We start from the raw sequence: 18900 nt of genomic DNA on the forward strand, positions 1-18900 counted from the left end.
GTTCATGGTCCAGTCCAGCCAAAACCAGATAGTTTTACATGGTGAGTTTAAACAAGCCATCTCCCCTGATACATTTGTAGATTTGCTTGAAATCACATTATCATAGAATATGTATGCCTCTTTTGGCATAGATTTTTTGTGTGATAATTTAATCTGATGTCTCATTTAAATGTCTAAATCACTGTAACAAATACCACTGATTTGATGAGGAAGCAATAAAAAAGAAACAATCCAAACGTTTAACACAGAAATATAATTTTTTTTCTTCAAATGATTAAAAATGAAGCACAGTAGAATAAAAGGCAAAAAGGCTTTTGTCAAAAATGATTTAATGTTTTCCATCATTTCACTTCAGGAAGAAGAATCTTCACCCTCAACAACAACGCTGATTCGTCAGATATACAACCATCTGCGACCCCATGCAAATATCCTAATACTGGGAGACATGAACATTCATATTCCCACACGCTCTCATCACAGTGCAGCTAAATTCCCTGAGTTATTGGACTTTTTCCATTTAAAGCAGCTTTTCAGTAGCTATACATACAACAAGGAGTACACTATAGATCTGCTCATCACAAACTCTGCTCCACTCCTCAGCTTGTTTATGATCTGGTTGTGTCCTCTCATAAAGTGGTTCCCATGAATGTGTATTATTTTCATCTCGTCTCATTAGGTCCAAACGCCAAGTATTTCTTTTAGAAATATCCAAATCCTCATATGATTGGAGCAGAACTCCAACCTTTTCTCAACCTATCTTTCCTACAGCTGATGAAGCAGTGAACTAATACCTCACCCACAGTAGCCTTGTTGATGTGAAATCCCCCATGAAACCAACACATTCTCACACTCGAAGTGTCAAAAACTGATGACGGGTGACCAAGCCTTTGTTTTGGGAGCTGTGCCAGAGCGTCACTTTCCAAATTCCACGACAAAACGGAGATGTCACAGAATTCTGACCGTTACCCTTTTGCTATTTAATCTTCCCCTCTCCCCCATCCTAAGCTTAACCCACTTGTGCATGCAAAACTTAGTTTCTAGTTGTAACATCCCTCTCAAACATTGTTAACAGGAAGTTTAGAATGAGAAACAAGGTCATGGTTAGTTTGGGGGTGAGGGGAAGGTTAAATAGCAAGAGGTTAGAGGTTAAATATCAGTGAAATGTTATCGCAGGTGTCGGAAACCGACGCCTCCTGATGCTCCTAATGCATCGAAAAGAAATGCTTGGTCCCTCAACATAATGTTTGGACGCTTCGGATGTGAGAATATGTTGATGAAACACACATTGTTTGCTTCCCCGGTTAAAGGAGGCCTCTCACTGATAAAAATTAGACAGTGAAACTCTAGGATTTGAAAAACCTGACAGATCTCTGTAACACTGTCACTAACATTCATGGACTCACCCATCATGACTTGCAACGCGGAAAGCTGCTGTTGGTTTAGCATCTAGGAAACAGCAGAGAATATCTCGGCTAGTAGAAGCTAACTGTTAGATTAGCTAACTATCTTGTTAAACTCCAATCTCTACCATCCACAGCCTCCACTGAACAAAAGTGTGATTATATATTTGCTTTCTCTACATCTTACATTATCTATTTCCTCTGTTTCGACTGGCTTCCCTACAAACAGATTGTTCAGACTCCACCTGTCCTCAAATACATTCTGAACTAAAGTACCACTGGAAGCAATAAATAGGCTTTATTAGAAATGAAATCTTCTGCTTGCTTCCTGGACCCAGTGCTTGGTGAAGACGCGTCTGTTCCATCATTACTTTGAGTGTGAAGCACTCCGAGCAAACTGGTCATGTTCCTCCAGCCATAAAATGCCATGATGAGACCAGTAGTCAATAAATCCACTCATTATCCACACGTCTTATTAAATCACACACCCATTTCTGGTATCTGTCATGATCCACCCCGGCCTCCCTGACTGTGTCTCTCCTGCCTTGATTAGCCTTATTGTTCTCACCTGTCCCTCATTACTCTGCCCATGTGTTCCTGATTCCCTTGTGTATTTATACCTCCCTCCTTGTTGCTGTCTTCGTTGGATCATTGTCGTTTTGTGCATGTTCGTTTGTCCTGTCGCTCCCGTTTCTACAATTAAAACATTTTTATTTTTTCAACTGTTGCCTGCTCTTCTGCCTTTCATTAATTAAAAACAATTAAGATCATCATAAAAATGGGAAGAGTAACAATTGTGATCAAAAACATGAAATTCATTCTACAATGTCAAATTCCCATGTGGGGGGGTTGGCACCAACTATGTGCCACATCTTATTGGGTAAAATAATTTGTGAATGAGGAACGTGTAGATGACTGAGACCTTCAGTGTTGCTGTTCCTCCGTTCTACCACTAGATGCTGTTCCTCAGCATGTCTGAAGTTTCTTATATTTAGGAACATTACAAAATGATGAATACCACACAATGCATAAATTAGTTCTACACATGAAATACGCACAGATCGGTGCACAAGTTTGGTTTATAAATGAGGCCCCAGGTTCTGTTCTGGCAACAGCACTGAAACAGCTTGGGCAAGAGTCACAAGTGACCTCTGAATGTCTACAGATACTGGCTCTTGCTCTCTTCTCTTTCTCCTTGATCTGTCTGCAACTGATCATAGAATCCTCCTGAAGTGGCTTCACCACATCATTAGACTCAGACACAGTCCTCAGTTGGTTAATACTTCAAATCAAATGCAATACCTCTCAGTTTGAGACTTCTGATCAGGTTCACCCACGGTTACTGGTGGGATCCATCAGAGTTCAGTTCATGGCCCTGTTCTCTTCATCTTCTACCTCTTCTCCTATCAGCCATGTTATAAGTCATTGAAGACTCTCTCTCTTCATTGTTATATTGGTGGCACACAGCTGCATATCTAAACAATTGCTGCAGTTTCTAGCTCATCTGCATGTGTTTGTCATTCTGATCATTTTTACTTCATCTTGTGATATCTCTGGAAGAGTAAAAGGCTTGTATGTGCCACAGTCACCTGCAGCTAAACACCTCTACATAATGCATGGCTCTTCTTTTGGGTAGCTGACACTTCAGAGGTTCTAAAATTTTCACAATATCTGCCAAAGATCCTGAATACAGGGCCAATGATTGAGGACAATATGCACATTTATATTGCCATCCCCACCAAGATGAAAAGCAAGATTTCTCTTCATACTCATCAATGCAAATATGGAAAGACCAAACCTTACTTGAAATAACTTCTCAACCAAAAATATCAAAAATGCTCAATTTGCTTACCCAAATGAAACCTTCTTCTTACTAAATGCATCATAAATCAAACACTCTACATCTGCATTGGACGCTCCAGACTATGTTCACCGAAAGTCTCTGCTAAGATTCATCAGTGGTCAGGGCTTGGCCATCTACTATTCTTCCTCTACCTCTAACACCACAAGCCAGGCTTTCAATTAGTTCATTAACTCAATCCTCCCTCCTTCAATTAGAACCAGAATTTGAAACCACGGTGGACAAAGGTATCTTTACTAATGCTTTTTTAGTGAGGGATGTAGACCCAGCATTCCAAAAACAGCTGTAAGCACTTACAATAGAAATTTCTTAACTTCAATTTGTATATTTGACACCCCACCCATCCACACACACAAACACACAAACACACAAACACTCAAACACACACACACACAAACACACACACACACACACAAAGCTTAAGTGATATTGAAACAGCACAACAAGTTCCTGTTTTCTTTCACGACAAAGCTCACATGGGTAACATCTGACCTATTCTTACCTCAGGGGAAGAATCAGAGTCTCCAAACACATCAGCAAACTCAGAGGGACTTTTCTTCAGAGTCTGGTCAGCAGGCAGCGTGTTGTCATTGTAAGATGACACAAACTTAAAGTCACTGGTTCTAGATCCTGTTGTCAGGTAGGCGTCATAGTTGTAGGAGCTGCGTAAAGTTCCTGTTCCATCAACGTCTGCGTAATTAGGAGGGAGATAAGCTCCGGGAATGGCCACTGCTCCATCAAACAACAGTCTGGGCTTTCTCCTGCGACAAAACCTCACACCCAGGACGATGATGATGAAGGTCAGGAAGAAGGTGGACACACACACCAGCGCAATGATCAGATACGAGGTCAGTTTGGAGTTCTTGTCATCATAAGAAATATCTTTCAGCTCTGGCACCTCAGCCAAGTTATCAGAAATCAGTAAATACATGGCACAGGTGGCAGACAGAGAGGGCTGTCCGTTATCTTTCACTGCTACAATCAGGTTCTGTTTCATGCTGTCAGATTCAGAAATGTCCCGCTGCGTCCTGATCTCTCCGCTGTGCACACCGATAGTGAAAAGTCCCAGATCAGTGGATCTGACTATCTGATAGGACAGCCAGGCGTTCTGTCCAGAGTCCGCGTCCACCGCTATCACTTTGGACACCAGAGAGCCTCCGTGTGCAGCTTTGGGGACCAGCTCGGTCATGAAGGAGCTGCCCTCCGGGGCGGGGTACAGTATCTGAGGAGAGTTGTCATTCACATCTGATACGAACACACTCACGGTCACGTTGCTGCTGAGAGGAGGAGAACCGTTGTCTCTGGCCATCACGTGGACTTTAAAACTTCTCAGCTGTTCATAATCAAACGACCTGACAGCGTGGATCACCCCCGTGTCTCCGTTAACTGATAGATAGGAGGACACCGACGCGCCGTTCACCTCAGCAGGTAACAGAGAATAAATCACGGTACCGTTTTGTCTCCAGTCCGGGTCTCGAGCACTAACGGAACATAAAGTGGAGCCAGGTTTGTTATTTTCACTCACATAAGCGCTGTAGGACTGCTCCTCAAACACAGGTGGGTTGTCGTTGATGTCAGCTACAGATAACTGAACAGTTTTAGAGGAGGACAGAGGTGGAGAGCCCTCGTCAGTGGCACTGATTGTAATGTTGTAATCAGACACTAGTTCACGGTCCAGCTGTCCTGTGGTCACCAGAGAATAATAGTTTTTGATAGAAGGAACCAACTTAAAAGGAACGTTCTGCTGGATGGAGCAGCGGACCTGTCGGTTCTTCTCAGAGTCTCTGTCCTGCACGTTGATGATGCCCACCTCTGTACCAGGTGGTGCGTTCTCAGGTACCGGGTTGGACAGGGACTTTAGGTTAATCACGGGGGCGTTGTCATTTACATCTATTATTTCAATTAATAAAGACGCATATGATGCTAATCCTAATCCATCTTTAGCGCTTATTTGTATTTCATAAGATGATTTCTTTTCATAATCAAGAATTTTGACTATATTCACTTCTCCAGTTTTAGGATTTAAAGAAAACATCTGATTTTCATCAGAAACGTGATCAAACCCGTAAATAACTTCTCCATTCACTCCCTCATCAGCATCAGCAGCAGTTACTGTAAGAACAACCGTGTCTAAAGGAGAGTTTTCAGGCAGACTGGCCTTATAAACTGCCTGACTGAACACTGGGGCGTTATCATTAGCATCCAGCACAGTGACGTGTATGACTACTGTACCTGATCTCTGAGGAGATCCTCCATCTAAAGCTGTCAGCAACAAAATGACTTCTTTTTTCTCCTCTCGGTCTAGCTCCTTCTCGAGCACCAACTCACTGTATTTCCGTCCAGCACCTTTTGATTTCACATTTAATTTGAAATAATCATTCTGTTGGAGCGAGTAGTCCTGCACAGCATTATCTCCGATGTCCGCATCGTGCGCTTCATCAAGAACAAATGTCGCACCTTTACCTGCTGATTCCTGTATTTCAAATTTAAGGGATTCCTCCTTAAACTGGGGAGAATTATCATTTATGTCCCGGATGTGGATGTTAATTCGATGCAGTTCGAGGGGATTTTCCAGAACCAGCTCTTGTTTAACAACGCAGGACGGCTTCTTCTCACAAAGACCTTCTCTGTCGATCCTCTCCTGCACAATCAGCTCTCCCGTGTTAAAATTGATCATGCAGTATTTGCCGCTGTTATCCTCGGTATCAATACGCGCCTTCCGAGCCGACAGTGTGCCCAGGTCGAGTCCCAGATCCTTAGCAACGTTTCCAATCACGGAACCGCGTTTCATCTCCTCCGGAATAGAGTAGCTCACGTCTCCGATGACGGGGTGAAGGAACAGAACAACAAAAGAAAGGCCGCAGTGCAGCGCAAACGCAATACGCGCCATTATTCCGAGTAGAAAGGCCCTCGATGTGTAATAATGCAAGTGTGAAGGTACAATTAGATTAATATAAATACAAAATAAAATAAATAGCGCAAGTTATACCAAGCTATTTTCATCTAAGGCTGTTCCGCCTCTGAGTGAAGGTGGATGTGCTGTTTCTAAAGGGTGGAGAGATCTATCGCCCTCCCGTTCATAACTACATACTGACACCATGAGTATTTGTTGGTGCATGACAGCTTGTTCACAAATACTGAAAAAAACTGTTACTAGAATAATGCATCAGCGTTTCCTTTCATGGTTGTCTTAAAATATTATTCTTCCATTTTTGTTGATTTTTCCCTTTTGTTGCGGATGATAGGTTTCTCTCACTCAAGATTTAAAAAACAAATACAAAACAAGCAAATGAAAATCATGATAAATTAAAGATCAAGTGAACTTGATTTCTTAAAACAGAACCCAGACAATTCATCATCACACAGGTGATTATCTAGTGCAGTCACGTTTTCAGTTAAGTTTTAGTAATCACGTTTGTGCTTAATTGGCAGCTGTTTCAAATGAAAACAATACAAATAAACACAAACCTCTTACAGGATTAAACCTGCAAAATGCTGATAAACTAAAGTCAAACTTAAAACAGACGTCAGCTGTTCTATAACAAATTCAATAGCTTTAAAACAAGTGAAATTTTATGTGATCAAATGGCTAATCTAAAGTAATGCAGCAGGTCAACTCTTAAACGTTGTTAGACAAATCCATTTGTCCAGATTGTTCAGGATTGCTTATGTAGCCCGGATAAATGAGAGGCATTACAAAGGTTTAGAAAGTAAAAGTTTATTAATATTTTCATAAATTAAAGTTCACAAATAATTGTTGTGTTATTAAAAATGTTAATCTTAGAAAAGTATGTTCAAGATATAAGTGCATGTATGTGTTTTATTTTGTTTATTAGAGGTATATGTGAGAGGTGTAATTTCCTATGCAGTGAGAGAGTCTTTGAAGGGAACGCAACGGTGAAAAGAAAAAACGGAAAAAAACTGTAAAGAGGACGGTAGAAGGACAGACAGAGAGAGAGAGAGAGAGAGAGAGAGAGAGAGAGAGAGAGAGAGAGAGAGAGAGAGAGAGAGAGAGAGAGAGAGAGAGAGAGAGAGAGAGAGAGAGAGAGAGAGAACGGGAAAGAGGGAGTGTGCTGGTTTTTGGATTAAAAAAGAAAAGAAGTAATTTGTGATGTGGGTTGTCGGTGAGGGAACCCGCTCAAAAGTTTAAGTGCTAAGCAACAGGTAAAGCATATTTAAGTTTCCACCCGAAGCTTTTGGACTGCTAGTACCGTTTGTTTAGCATATGAGAAGCCGAGGAGATCCAGCTGATATAAGGATATGCTGCTGTTCGCTAACCCAGCTGGGCATAGCAGTTTGTAGAGTGTCGTTACCGAAGACGAAAACGACAGATCGGACCCAGATAGCACTCTGAGCCACCCGGAAGCGCTCAGAGGACCTCTGGCACCGTGGGAGCCAAGAACCAGTGACCAGTGGCGGTTCTACATCGAATTACTCCCCGGGCGAGGCCCCCTTTGAGCGACCCCCCTCCCGCCCCCCCACCACCACCACACCACCCCACCTGCACGAACACACGCATGTTTTCTACAAACAGGCATGTTTTATTAGAACGACTATTGAACATTCATTTTTCTAAGTTGCACATATTTACATTAATTACTATGAAGTTGTCAGAATGTAAAGCACTATACATTATATACTGTATCAAAATATATAGAATCAAATATACAAAAACAAACAATAACTAAATATTAAGAATATATGAACATAATAGATAATAAATATTCTAAATAGCAAAAATATTTCACACATAACAAACTAAAGATAATCACTACAGCATTGCACTTAGAACAGAAAACACAAACTAAAATTAAAACCTAACCTTGATGCAAAGTCATCAATAATGTCATCACATGAAATCTGCTCCCCTACTGAGTGATTGATACTAATCAGAGCCAGGTTAGTGAGCCGCCCCTGAAACATAGGTGACCTCAGGTATGACTTGGTCAAGTTTTGAAAAGCTCCTCTCAGCTTGAGCCACAGTGACTGGCAGAGCAGTCCAAAAGTTGGGGTATCTCTAATAGATCTCATGATCCATAATATTTTAGAATTGCCTCTGAAATTGTAATTTAAACTGACATAAAAAAACTGTAGACTACCAAAAATGCCAACTTTTACAGAACAAATCATGTAAAAATAATGAGTGCAGCCATCTGCAATAAATAAACAGGATAGTTAGTGGTGACTGGGGAGTTTTCTTCTGCTTGTAGAATTGTTTTATTTATTATTATGTGAACATGACCAACATGTGTTTGTTGTTGTTCAGGCAGGCCACAGGCTGCAGCGAGCATTTAACAAATCCTAGTTTGAATCAGTAAAAAACGATTCAAGGACTTTTTTCGAACCATTTGAATATTCGTTTCAATATTTCAGCCCTATTAGCTCTGTTAGCAATTAGTTGACCGCATTTAACCGTTAAACATGCATCATGCAACATGCATCATGAGAGCATACCTTTATCTTTCTCTTCTTTTTTTCTTTTTTTTTTTTCCTGAATGGGGCAACTGGTGGTTTTAGCCTTTTTATGTTCATCTCTTCTGTTTGGCTCCTGACTCAGTAAGTTTCCTTTAGTCAGGACTAAACTATTTGACCTTGATGGGGGGGTGACCACAAAATCGTTTTGTTTTTCCTTTTTTTATTCGGCCATTTCACACAATTCAGAGAAACCTGAAAGAATGAGAGGCCTGTGTTTATGATATTATGAATGAAATGTGGAAGAACGTTAAGATGTGATTGACTTTAGCCATGTTGATACAGTTGATTCAGCCCCTGCACGCTCATTTCATTTGGGAAAGTCGCAGAGGTGAATTCCCCCGCCGCACCCCTCCCCTTCCTGTTCTTCATATACACACGGTGCACGTGAACGTTCTCAGTCAGCAGGAGCGCCTGCAGCTGCAGGGGGCGCCAACTTGCTGTTTCCAATCCAGACACTGTCATATGACAGATAATTGAAAACCTCGGTGCGGCGCAGATTTCCTTTTTTTTTTTTTTTTTTTTACTCAGCGCTTGTGCGCCCCTTTTGTGTCATGAAAAAATGCCGCCCCGGGCAATTGCCCTGTCTGCCCGTGCCTAAAACCGCTACTGCCAGTGACTGAGTGTGGGCCACACACTTGGACTAACAGTAGAGGGGGCGTGACTGTGGAGATCTAACGGCTCTACCGGAGGCAGGACAGGACTTGACAGACAATCGGTTTGGACTAGTACTCATCTGGCAGAAGGTACCCTGCTTTTATTTTGTTTTGCTCACAGTAGCGAAGAACGAGTTTTCTACAAACACAAGGATTAAAACAGGCCTGCAACGTAGCATCAGTTTGGGGTTTGCCGACTTTAGGTTCAGTTAATGAATGCTATACTGTTGGACTATTACGGTTGGTGCATATCCTGTGTGTGTAACTTTGTGGTTTGGAAATTAAGAGCCTGATATTTATTCTACTTATAATTTCATTTAATAAAGGGGGGTTATTGTGTTCACATTCTACCTGGTGTTAAATAATAATTGAGTTTGTGTCTCAGTAAGAGTGTGTAGGTCCAAAAGTATATTACCTGAGAGGTAATTAAAGGATACAGAACAAGTTGTTAGAACCCAGAGCCCACTCAAGTAATTCCTGAGATAAGAAAGGCTACACTAAGATGAAACCACAAACCAGGGGGTAAAAGTTCCCTTAACCCATCTCCACCTTCATATAAAGCAGATACAAAATGTGTCGTAGATTAGCTGTCAATCACTAAGAAATTAAAACATCAGCAGAATAATCACAAACACATCAGCAAACTCAGAGGGAATTTTCTTCAGTGTAGTCAGCAGGTAGTGTGCAAGATGAAACAAACCTAAAGGCACTGGTTCTAGATCATGTTGTCAGAAGAGTGCTAAGAGGGGCTAGACTGACTGTAACATCACTCAACGATGCAGGTGACCAAACGAGGAGAGTTAGACAAATAAGTTAGATTTGATTTTAAAAAGGTTGGCCAAATGATGATACCAAAATAAAATAAAAAGTTATTACAACTCCAGCCTATTTTCAATATCTTGGTGGGTAAACATGTAACAAATCAAGCAAAATCCAACACAACATTCTTTTTAAATGAAGCAGTTATTATAGAAGATGTCAAAACAAATTAAAACCTTATTTTATTGTCTTAAATACTTTAACATTTGCTGTTCCTCACAGTGATAAAGATTTCTCATAAATGTGTAACAAAAAATAAAGAAATAAACAAAGGACAATAAAAAAACATAAAACTAGATAGTGAATGGCAGCAGCTAATAGAACATTCAGCACTAAAGACAGAAATACAAAACGAAAAGTGTAGATGACCCCAAAGGAACAATGCAGATGGATAGGTTGCTTTTAAATAATATTAATATTCCTAATAATACGAATACGACTACAACAACTACTACTACTACTACTACTACTACTACTACTACTACTACTACTACTACTACTACTACTACTACAACTACTACTACTACTACTACTAATAATAATAATAATAATAATAATAATAATTTATTTTAATATCCTCATTGAAAAAGACACATTTTCAAGCAGCATTAGCTGGACTCTGATTCAAAAGACAAATAACGCACAAAACAATTTTAATTTAACAATATATGTATATATATATATAATCTGATTCCTTTTTAAGGGCAATTCATTTTTTTTATGAAGGACAAATTCTTACCTCAGGGGAAGAATCACAACTTCCAAACACATCAGCAAACTCAGAGGGACTTTTCTTCAGAGTCTGGTCAGCAGGCAGCGTGTTGTCATTGTAAGATGACACAAACTTAAAGTCACTGGTTCTAGATCCTGTTGTCAGGTAGGCGTCATAGTTGTAGGAGCTGCGTAAAGTTCCTGTTCCATCAACATCTGCGTAATTAGGAGGGAGATAAGCTCCGGGAATGGCCACTGCTCCATCAAACAACAGTCTGGGCTTTCTCCTGCGACAAAACCTCACACCCAGGACGATGATGATGAAGGTCAGGAAGAAGGTGGACACACACACCAGCGCAATGATCAGATACGAGGTCAGTTTGGAGTTCTTGTCATCATAAGAAATATCTTTCAGCTCTGGCACCTCAGCCAAGTTATCAGAAATGAGTAAATACATGGCACAGGTGGCAGACAGAGAGGGCTGTCCGTTATCTTTCACTGCTACAATCAGGTTCTGTTTCATGCTGTCAGATTCAGAAATGTCCCGCTGCGTCCTGATCTCTCCGCTGTGCACACCAATAGTGAAAAGTCCCGGATCAGTGGATCTGACTATCTGATAGGACAGCCAGGCGTTCTGTCCAGAGTCCGCGTCCACCGCTATCACTTTGGACACCAGAGAGCCTCCGTGTGCAGCTTTGGGGACCAGCTCGGTCATGAAGGAGCTGCCCTCCGGGGCGGGGTACAGTATCTGAGGAGAGTTGTCATTCACATCTGCTACGAACACACTCACGGTCACGTTGCTGCTGAGAGGAGGAGAACCGTTGTCTCTGGCCATCACGTGGACTTTAAAACTCCTCAGCTGTTCATAATCAAACGACCTGACAGCATGGATCACCCCCGTGTCTCCGTTAACTGATAGATAGGAGGACACCGATGCGCCGTTCACCTCAGCAGGTAACAGAGAATAAATCACGGTACCGTTTTGTCTCCAGTCCGGGTCTCGAGCACTAACGGAACATAAAGTGGAGCCAGGTTTGTTATTTTCACTCACATAAGCGCTGTAGGACTGCTCCTCAAACACAGGTGGGTTGTCGTTGATGTCAGCTACAGATAACTGAACAGTTTTAGAGGAGGACAGAGGTGGAGAGCCCTCGTCAGTGGCACTGATTGTAATGTTGTAATCAGACACTAGTTCACGGTCCAGCTGTCCTGTGGTCACCAGAGAATAATAGTTTTTAATGGAAGGAACCAACTTAAAAGGAACGTTCTGCTGGATGGAGCAGCGGACCTGTCGGTTCTTCTCAGAGTCTCTGTCCTGCACGCTGATGATGCCCACCTCTGTACCAGGTGGTGCATTCTCCGGTACCGGGTTGGACAGGGACTTTAGATTAATCACGGGGGCGTTGTCATTTACATCAATTATGTCAATGATTAGTTTAATTTCTGAGGTTAGTCCGTATCCATCTTTAGCTTCAATCATAACTTCATATCTAGGACCTTCTTCATAATCTACATCACCTGTTACAAAGATTACTCCAGATTTCTGATCAATAGAAAAAAGCTTCCCTGCTTTATCAGACAGTTGGCTAAATTCATACGTGACCTCTCCATTAACACCGTCATCTGCATCTGTTGCACTAACTGTAACAACTGGAGTTTTTACCGGAGAGTTTTCCGGTAACCTGGCTGAATAAACAGACTCGGTAAAAACGGGAGCATTATCGTTAGCATCCAGCACAGTGACGTGAATAACTACAGTCCCAGATTTAGGAGGAGATCCTCCATCTACAGCTGTGAGCAGCAGTCTCAGTTCGTTCTGATCTTCTCGGTCTAACTCTTTATCTAAAACCAGCTCTCCATATTTCCTGCCACTGCTGGATGTCTGAATATTAAACACGAAGTGCGCGTTTTGATTCAAAACGTAGCTTTGAACGGAGTTCTGGCCTATGTCTGAATCATGAGCAGCAATCACACGGTACCTCGCTCCTTTAACAGCCGATTCTCCGATTTCCAGCTTCATTACATCCTTTTGGAAAACGGGTGAATTATCGTTTATATCCTGCACCTTGAGAGACAGTCTTTGTAATTCCAGAGGATTTTCTAAAAGCAGATCGAATTTGAGAACACATGTCGGCTTCTCCCCGCAAAGCTCCTCTCTGTCTATCCTCCCTACAACGACCACATCCCCATTTTTCTGGTTGATTGTTATATACTGTTTATCAGTTCCTTCCATTTCGACACGCGCTTTACGCGCAGCCAGTCTCCCGAAATCCAGTCCCAAATCCTTTGCGATATTTCCAATGACAGATCCGTGTTTCAGCTCCTCTTCGACTGAATAGGTCAGGTCTCCGTGAGCGCAGTGCAGCACAAAGAAAACAAAGAGTCCGCAGATTAATGCGATTCGCAGACTAAATGCCATCGTTGCGCAGCTTAATGCCACAAGCGACAAAACTACGTTTTTACCCGTAAAATAATTTCCTCACAAATCTATGATTTTCTCTCCGCTGTGACCACCAGTCTTAAATAGCACAGAACACACACCGACCAATCCCAGTAATGGAGGATGTAAGACAAGCACGGTCAATGTTACACGCTTATCTGGTCTATACTGACACCTTGAGTAGAAATAAAATATAACCACTGCATAGAAATGATCAAACTCTCCAGCAACTATTTTAGTGCTGAAACTTAATATGTTTTATGTCATTATGAAAAACCTCTTTAATTAGTTCAAATGCAGTGTTATTCTCATGTGACAGAATTGCAAATTAAAAATAATGTATTGTTAATTGTTTTAAAATATATCTGATCCCACAACGTTTATTTTTACAGAAAACATTATCAAAGGTATAGCTCACATCAATCTGCACAGGGCTTCCTTTCTCATTCGTAATGAAACAATAACACAAATAAATGGATCATTATTAGAAAAGACACGCATAAGATATAGTATAGACCATGAGTAGTGTTGGGCAACAATTGCAAAGGAGTCATCTGTGTTTTTTGTCCTCCTTTCATTTTATTAGAAAGAGCACAGATAATATGAAAAAAAATGTAAAATGTTAATTACTTGTTATATCAGAGCATGTGTTCCTTCTGTTTAATGTCTTAATTTCGATTGACAAATGAGATCATTTCTACTGATGAAGAACGCAGCTATGCAGTCGGACTTTGAGTGAAATGAGACGAGAGCCTACTACAAGGTAGTTTATATGCATTATTAAACTCATACATGATGCAATTAGTAGCAGAATTGAACTCATAGCTGTTGTTTTTTTCTGAGATCTTCAGGTTTTGGCCTAAAGGTCCAGTCCAGCCATAAGAGTTTTGAGCATTGAGTCCAAGGAAGCTATACTGGCATGAATACATTTTTAATCTGAATGATTTAAGCCACAGCAGCCAATAAAGGAGTAAGTTTGTTTGGCCTTGTGTGATGTGTTAATCCTGGTTTTGTGATTATATGTTTAAATCATGACAGTTGTCACTGATTAGGTAAGAAAACATTAGTCACTGACCAAAATCAACACACCTACAAAAATTATATATTAAAATGCTTTCAAAAAAATAAAATTAAACATTGAAAGTGAATTAGCATAAACTGCACAAAGGCTTTGGTCAAATCAAGTATTATGGTCAAATATTGTATCATCTTCCTTCAGGATGAAGACGCTCCACCCTCAAGTGCGAACCAGAAGACTGACTAAAAGCAACCAGATTTTACCAGAAATGTTCCACTTCCTCACCAGCCTCCGCACATCCTCAAAAAAATAATCCTAATTCTGGGGGACATGAACATTCATGTTGCCACCCCCTCATGTAACACTGCAGCTGGACTCCTGCACAGTTTTAACTTAACATTTAAACACCCAAAATAACCAACAACATATATAAATCAAAAAGTTAAATAACCCAAATACAATTAGTGGGAGGCACACTTTGGATTATGGAAAGGGCAGAGCTATGTCCTGAAGGGTATCTGTTTGGATTAAATAATATTTCAAGACTGTTCAAAAGTGCTTTAAAGGTTCTATGAAGCCATTTTAGTTTCTTCATTTTAAATTATTATTTCAATCAACAGATGAGACTTCAGACAAATCAAGGGCACAACTGTGCAGGTAAACTTTCAGACAAATGCCTAGGCTGCAATGGATCACCACAAATAACAGACACAATAGCATAAATGCAGATGTAGCATGCTTTTTACTTCTTTTAAACATCTTTGGCTCTTGAGTTCATGGTCCAGTCCAGCCAAAACCAGATAGTTTTACATGGTGAGTTTAAACAAGCCATCTCCCCTGATACATTTGCTGATTTGCTTGAATTCACATTATCAAAGAATATGTATGCCTCTTTTGGCATGGATTTTTTGTGTGATAATTTAATCTGATGTCTCATTTAAATGTCTAAATCACTGTAACAAATACCACTGATTTGATGAGGAAGCAATAAAAAAGAAACAATCCAAACGTTTAACACAGAAATATATATATATTTTTTCTTCAAATGATTAAAAAATAAGCACAGTAGAATAAAAGGCAAAAAGGCTTTTGTCAAAAATGAGTTCATGTTTTCCATTATTTTCCTTCAGGAAGAAGAATCTTCATCCTCAACAAAAACGCTGATTCGTCAGATATACAACCATCTGCAACCCCATGCAAATATCCTAATCCTGGGAGACATGAACATTCATATTCCCACACGCTCTCATCACAGTGCAGCGAAATTCCCTGAGTTATTGGACTTTTTCCATTTAAAGCAGCTTTTCAGTAGCTATACATACAACAAGGAGTACACTATAGATCTGCTCATCACAAACTCTGCTCCACTCCTCAGCTTGTTTGTGATCTGGTTGTGTCCTCTCATAAAGTGGTTCCCATGAATGTGTATTATTTTCATCTCTTCTCATTAGGTCTAAACGCTAAGTATTTCTTTCAGAAATATCCAAATCCTCATATGATTGGAGCAGAACTCCAACCTTTTCTCAACCAATCTTTCCTACAGCTGATGAAGCAGTGAACTAATACCTCACCCACAGTAGCCTTGTTGATGTGAAATCCCCCATGAAACCAACACATTCTCACACTCAAAGTGTCAAAAACTGATGACGGGTGACCAAGCCTTTGTTTTGGGAGCTGTGCCAGAGCGTCACTTTCCAAATTCCACGACAAAACGGAGATGTCACCGAATTCTGACCGTTACCCTTTTGCTATTTAATCTTCCCCTCTCCCCCATCCTAAGCTTAACCCACTTGTGCATGCAAAACTTAGTTTCTAGTTGTAACATCCCTCTCAAACATTGTTAACTGGAAGTTTAGAATGAGAAACAAGGTCATGGTTAGTTTGGGGGTGAGGGGAAGGTTAAATAGCAAGAGGTTAGAGGTTAAATGTCAGTGAAATGTTATCACAGGTGTCGGAAACCGACGCCTCCTGATGCTCCTAATGCATCGAAAACAAAAGCTTGGTCCCTCAACATAATGTTTGGACGCTTCAGGTGTGAGAACATGTTGATGAAACACACATTGTTTGCTTCCCCGGTTAAAGGAGGCCTCTCACTGATAAAAATTAGACAGTGAAACTCTAGGATTTGAAAAACCTGACAGATCTCTGTAACACTGTCACTAACATTCATGGACTCACCCATCATGACCTGCAACGCGGAAAGCTGCTGTTGGTTTAGCATCTAGGAAACAGCAGAGAATATCTCGGCTAGTAGAAGCTAACTGTTAGATTAGCTAACTATCTTGTTAAACTCCAATCTCTACCATCCACAGCCTCCACTGAACAAAAGTGTGATTATATATTTGCTTTCTCTACATCTTACATTATCTATTTCCTCTGTTTCGACTGGCTTCCCTACAAACAGATTGTTCAGACTCCACCTGTCCTCAAATACATTCTGAACTAAAGTACCACTGGAAGCAATAAATAGGCTTTATTAGAAAGGAAATCTTCTGCTTGCTTCCTGGACCCAGTCCTTGGTGAAGACGCGTCTGTTCCATCATTACTTTGAGTGTGAAGCACTCCGAGCAAACTGGTCATGTTCCTCCAGCCATAAAATGCCATGATGAGACCAGTAGTCAATAAATCCACTCATTATCCACACGTCTTATTAAATCACACATCCATTTCTGGTATCTGTCATGATCCACCCCGGCCTCCCTGACTGTGTCTCTCCTGCCTTGATTAGCCTTATTGTTCTCACCTGTCCCTCATTACTCTGCCCATGTGTTCCTGATTCCCTTGTGTATTTATACCTCCCTCCTTGTTGCTGTCTTCGTTGGATCATTGTCATTTTGTGCATGTTCGTTTGTCCTGTCGCTCCCGTTTCTACAATTAAAACATTTTTATTTTTTCAACTGTTGCCTGCTCTTCTGCCTTTCATTAATTAAAAACAATTAAGATCATCATAAAAATGGGAAGAGTAACAATTGTGATCAAAAAACATGAAATTCATTCTACAATGTCAAATTCCCATGTGGGGGGTTTGGCACCAACTATGTGACACATCTTATTGGGTAAAATAATTTGTGGATGAGGAACGTGTAGATGACTGAGACCTTCAGTGTTGCTGTTCCTCCGTTCTACCACTAGATGCTGTTCCTCAGCATGTCTGAAGTTTCTTATATTTAGGAACATTACAAAATGATGAATACCACACAATGCATAAATTAGTTCTACACATGAAATATGCACAGATCGGTGCACAAGTTTGGTTTATAAATGAGGCCCCAGGTTCTGTTCTGGCAACAGCACTGAAACAGCTTGGGCAAGAGTCACAAGTGGCCTCTAAATGTCTACAGATACTGGCTCTTGGTCTCTTCTCTTTCTCCTTGATCTGTCTGCAACTGATCATAGAATCCTCCTGAAGTGGCTTCACCACATCATTAGACTCAGACACAGTCCTCAGTTGGTTAATACTTCAAATCAAATGCAATACCTCTCAGTTTGAGACTTCTGATCAGGTTCACCCACGGTTACTGGTGGATCCATCAGAGTTCAGTTCATGGCCCTGTTCTCTTCATCTTCTACCTCTTCTCCTATCAGCCATGTTATAAGTCATTGAAGACTCTCTCTCTTCATTGTTATATTGGTGGCACACAGCTGCATATCTAAACAATTGCTGCAGTTTCTAGCTCATCTGCATGTGTTTGTCATTCTGATCATTTTTACTTCATCTTGTGATATCTCTGGAAGAGTAAAAGGCTTGTATGTGCCACAGTCACCTGCAGCTAAACACCTCTACATAGTACATGGCTCTTCTTTTGGGTAGCTGACATTTCAGAGGTTCCAAAATTTTCACAATATCTGCCAAAGATCCTGAATACAGGGCCAATGATTGAGGACAATATGCACATTTATATTGTCATCCCCACCAAGATGAAAAGCAAGATTTCTCTTCATACTCATCAATGCAAATATGGAAAGGCCAAACCTTACTTGAAATAACTTCTCAACCAAAAATATCAAAAATGCTCAATTTGCTTATCCAAATGAAACCTTCTTCTTACTAAATGCATCATAAATCAAACACTCTACATCTGCATTGGACGCTCCAGACTATGTTCACCGAAAGTCTCTGCTAAGATTCATCAGTGGTCAGGGCTTGGCCATCTACTATTCTTCCTCTACCTCTAACGCCACCAGCCAGGCTTTCAGTTAGTTCATTAACTCAATCCTCCCTCCTTCAATTAGAACCAGAATTTGAAACCACGGTGGACAAAGGTATCTTTACTAATGCTTTTTCTGTGAGGGATGTAGACCCAGCATTCCAAAAACAGCTGTAAGCACTTGCAAAGCAAATTTCTTAACTTCAATTTGTATATTTGACACCCCACCCATCCACACACACAAACACACAAACACACAAACACACACACACACAAACACACACACACACAAACACTCAAACACACACACACACAAACACACACACACACACACACACACACACACACACACACACACAAACACACACACACAAA

The 18900-nt window shown here is 40.7% G+C and overlaps 3 protein-coding genes across 4 annotated transcripts in view; all 3 read right to left on the reverse strand.

The window, feature by feature from the left end:
* Nucleotides 1-18900, reverse strand: part of LOC107376386 (protocadherin gamma-C5) — a 344488-nt gene that overhangs the window by 279224 nt on the left and 46364 nt on the right. The window lies entirely within an intron of this gene.
* On the reverse strand, nucleotides 3734-6668 carry LOC129154319 (protocadherin beta-15). Its single transcript, XM_054734119.2, has one exon. The coding sequence runs from the start codon at nucleotides 6149-6151 to the stop codon at nucleotides 3734-3736; it is 2418 nt and encodes an 805-aa protein (XP_054590094.2). The 5' UTR covers nucleotides 6152-6668.
* Nucleotides 8562-18850, reverse strand: LOC139070104 (protocadherin gamma-A12-like). The gene has a single exon (XM_070551773.1). It carries the CDS (start codon nucleotides 13336-13338, stop codon nucleotides 10927-10929), a length of 2412 nt encoding a protein of 803 aa, XP_070407874.1. The 5' UTR covers nucleotides 13339-18850; the 3' UTR covers nucleotides 8562-10926.

Source organism: Nothobranchius furzeri, chromosome 1, assembly GCF_043380555.1.
Source record: "Nothobranchius furzeri strain GRZ-AD chromosome 1, NfurGRZ-RIMD1, whole genome shotgun sequence".
In the NCBI taxonomy this organism is placed as follows: Eukaryota; Metazoa; Chordata; class Actinopteri; order Cyprinodontiformes; family Nothobranchiidae; genus Nothobranchius; species Nothobranchius furzeri.

What these genes read in the sequence shown, in the direction of transcription:
- LOC129154319 (XM_054734119.2), bottom strand. Translation starts at nt 6,151, where the DNA reads ATGGCGCGTATTGCGTTTGCGCTGCACTGCGGCCTTTCTTTTGTTGTT.
- LOC139070104 (XM_070551773.1), bottom strand. Translation starts at nt 13,338, where the DNA reads ATGGCATTTAGTCTGCGAATCGCATTAATCTGCGGACTCTTTGTTTTC.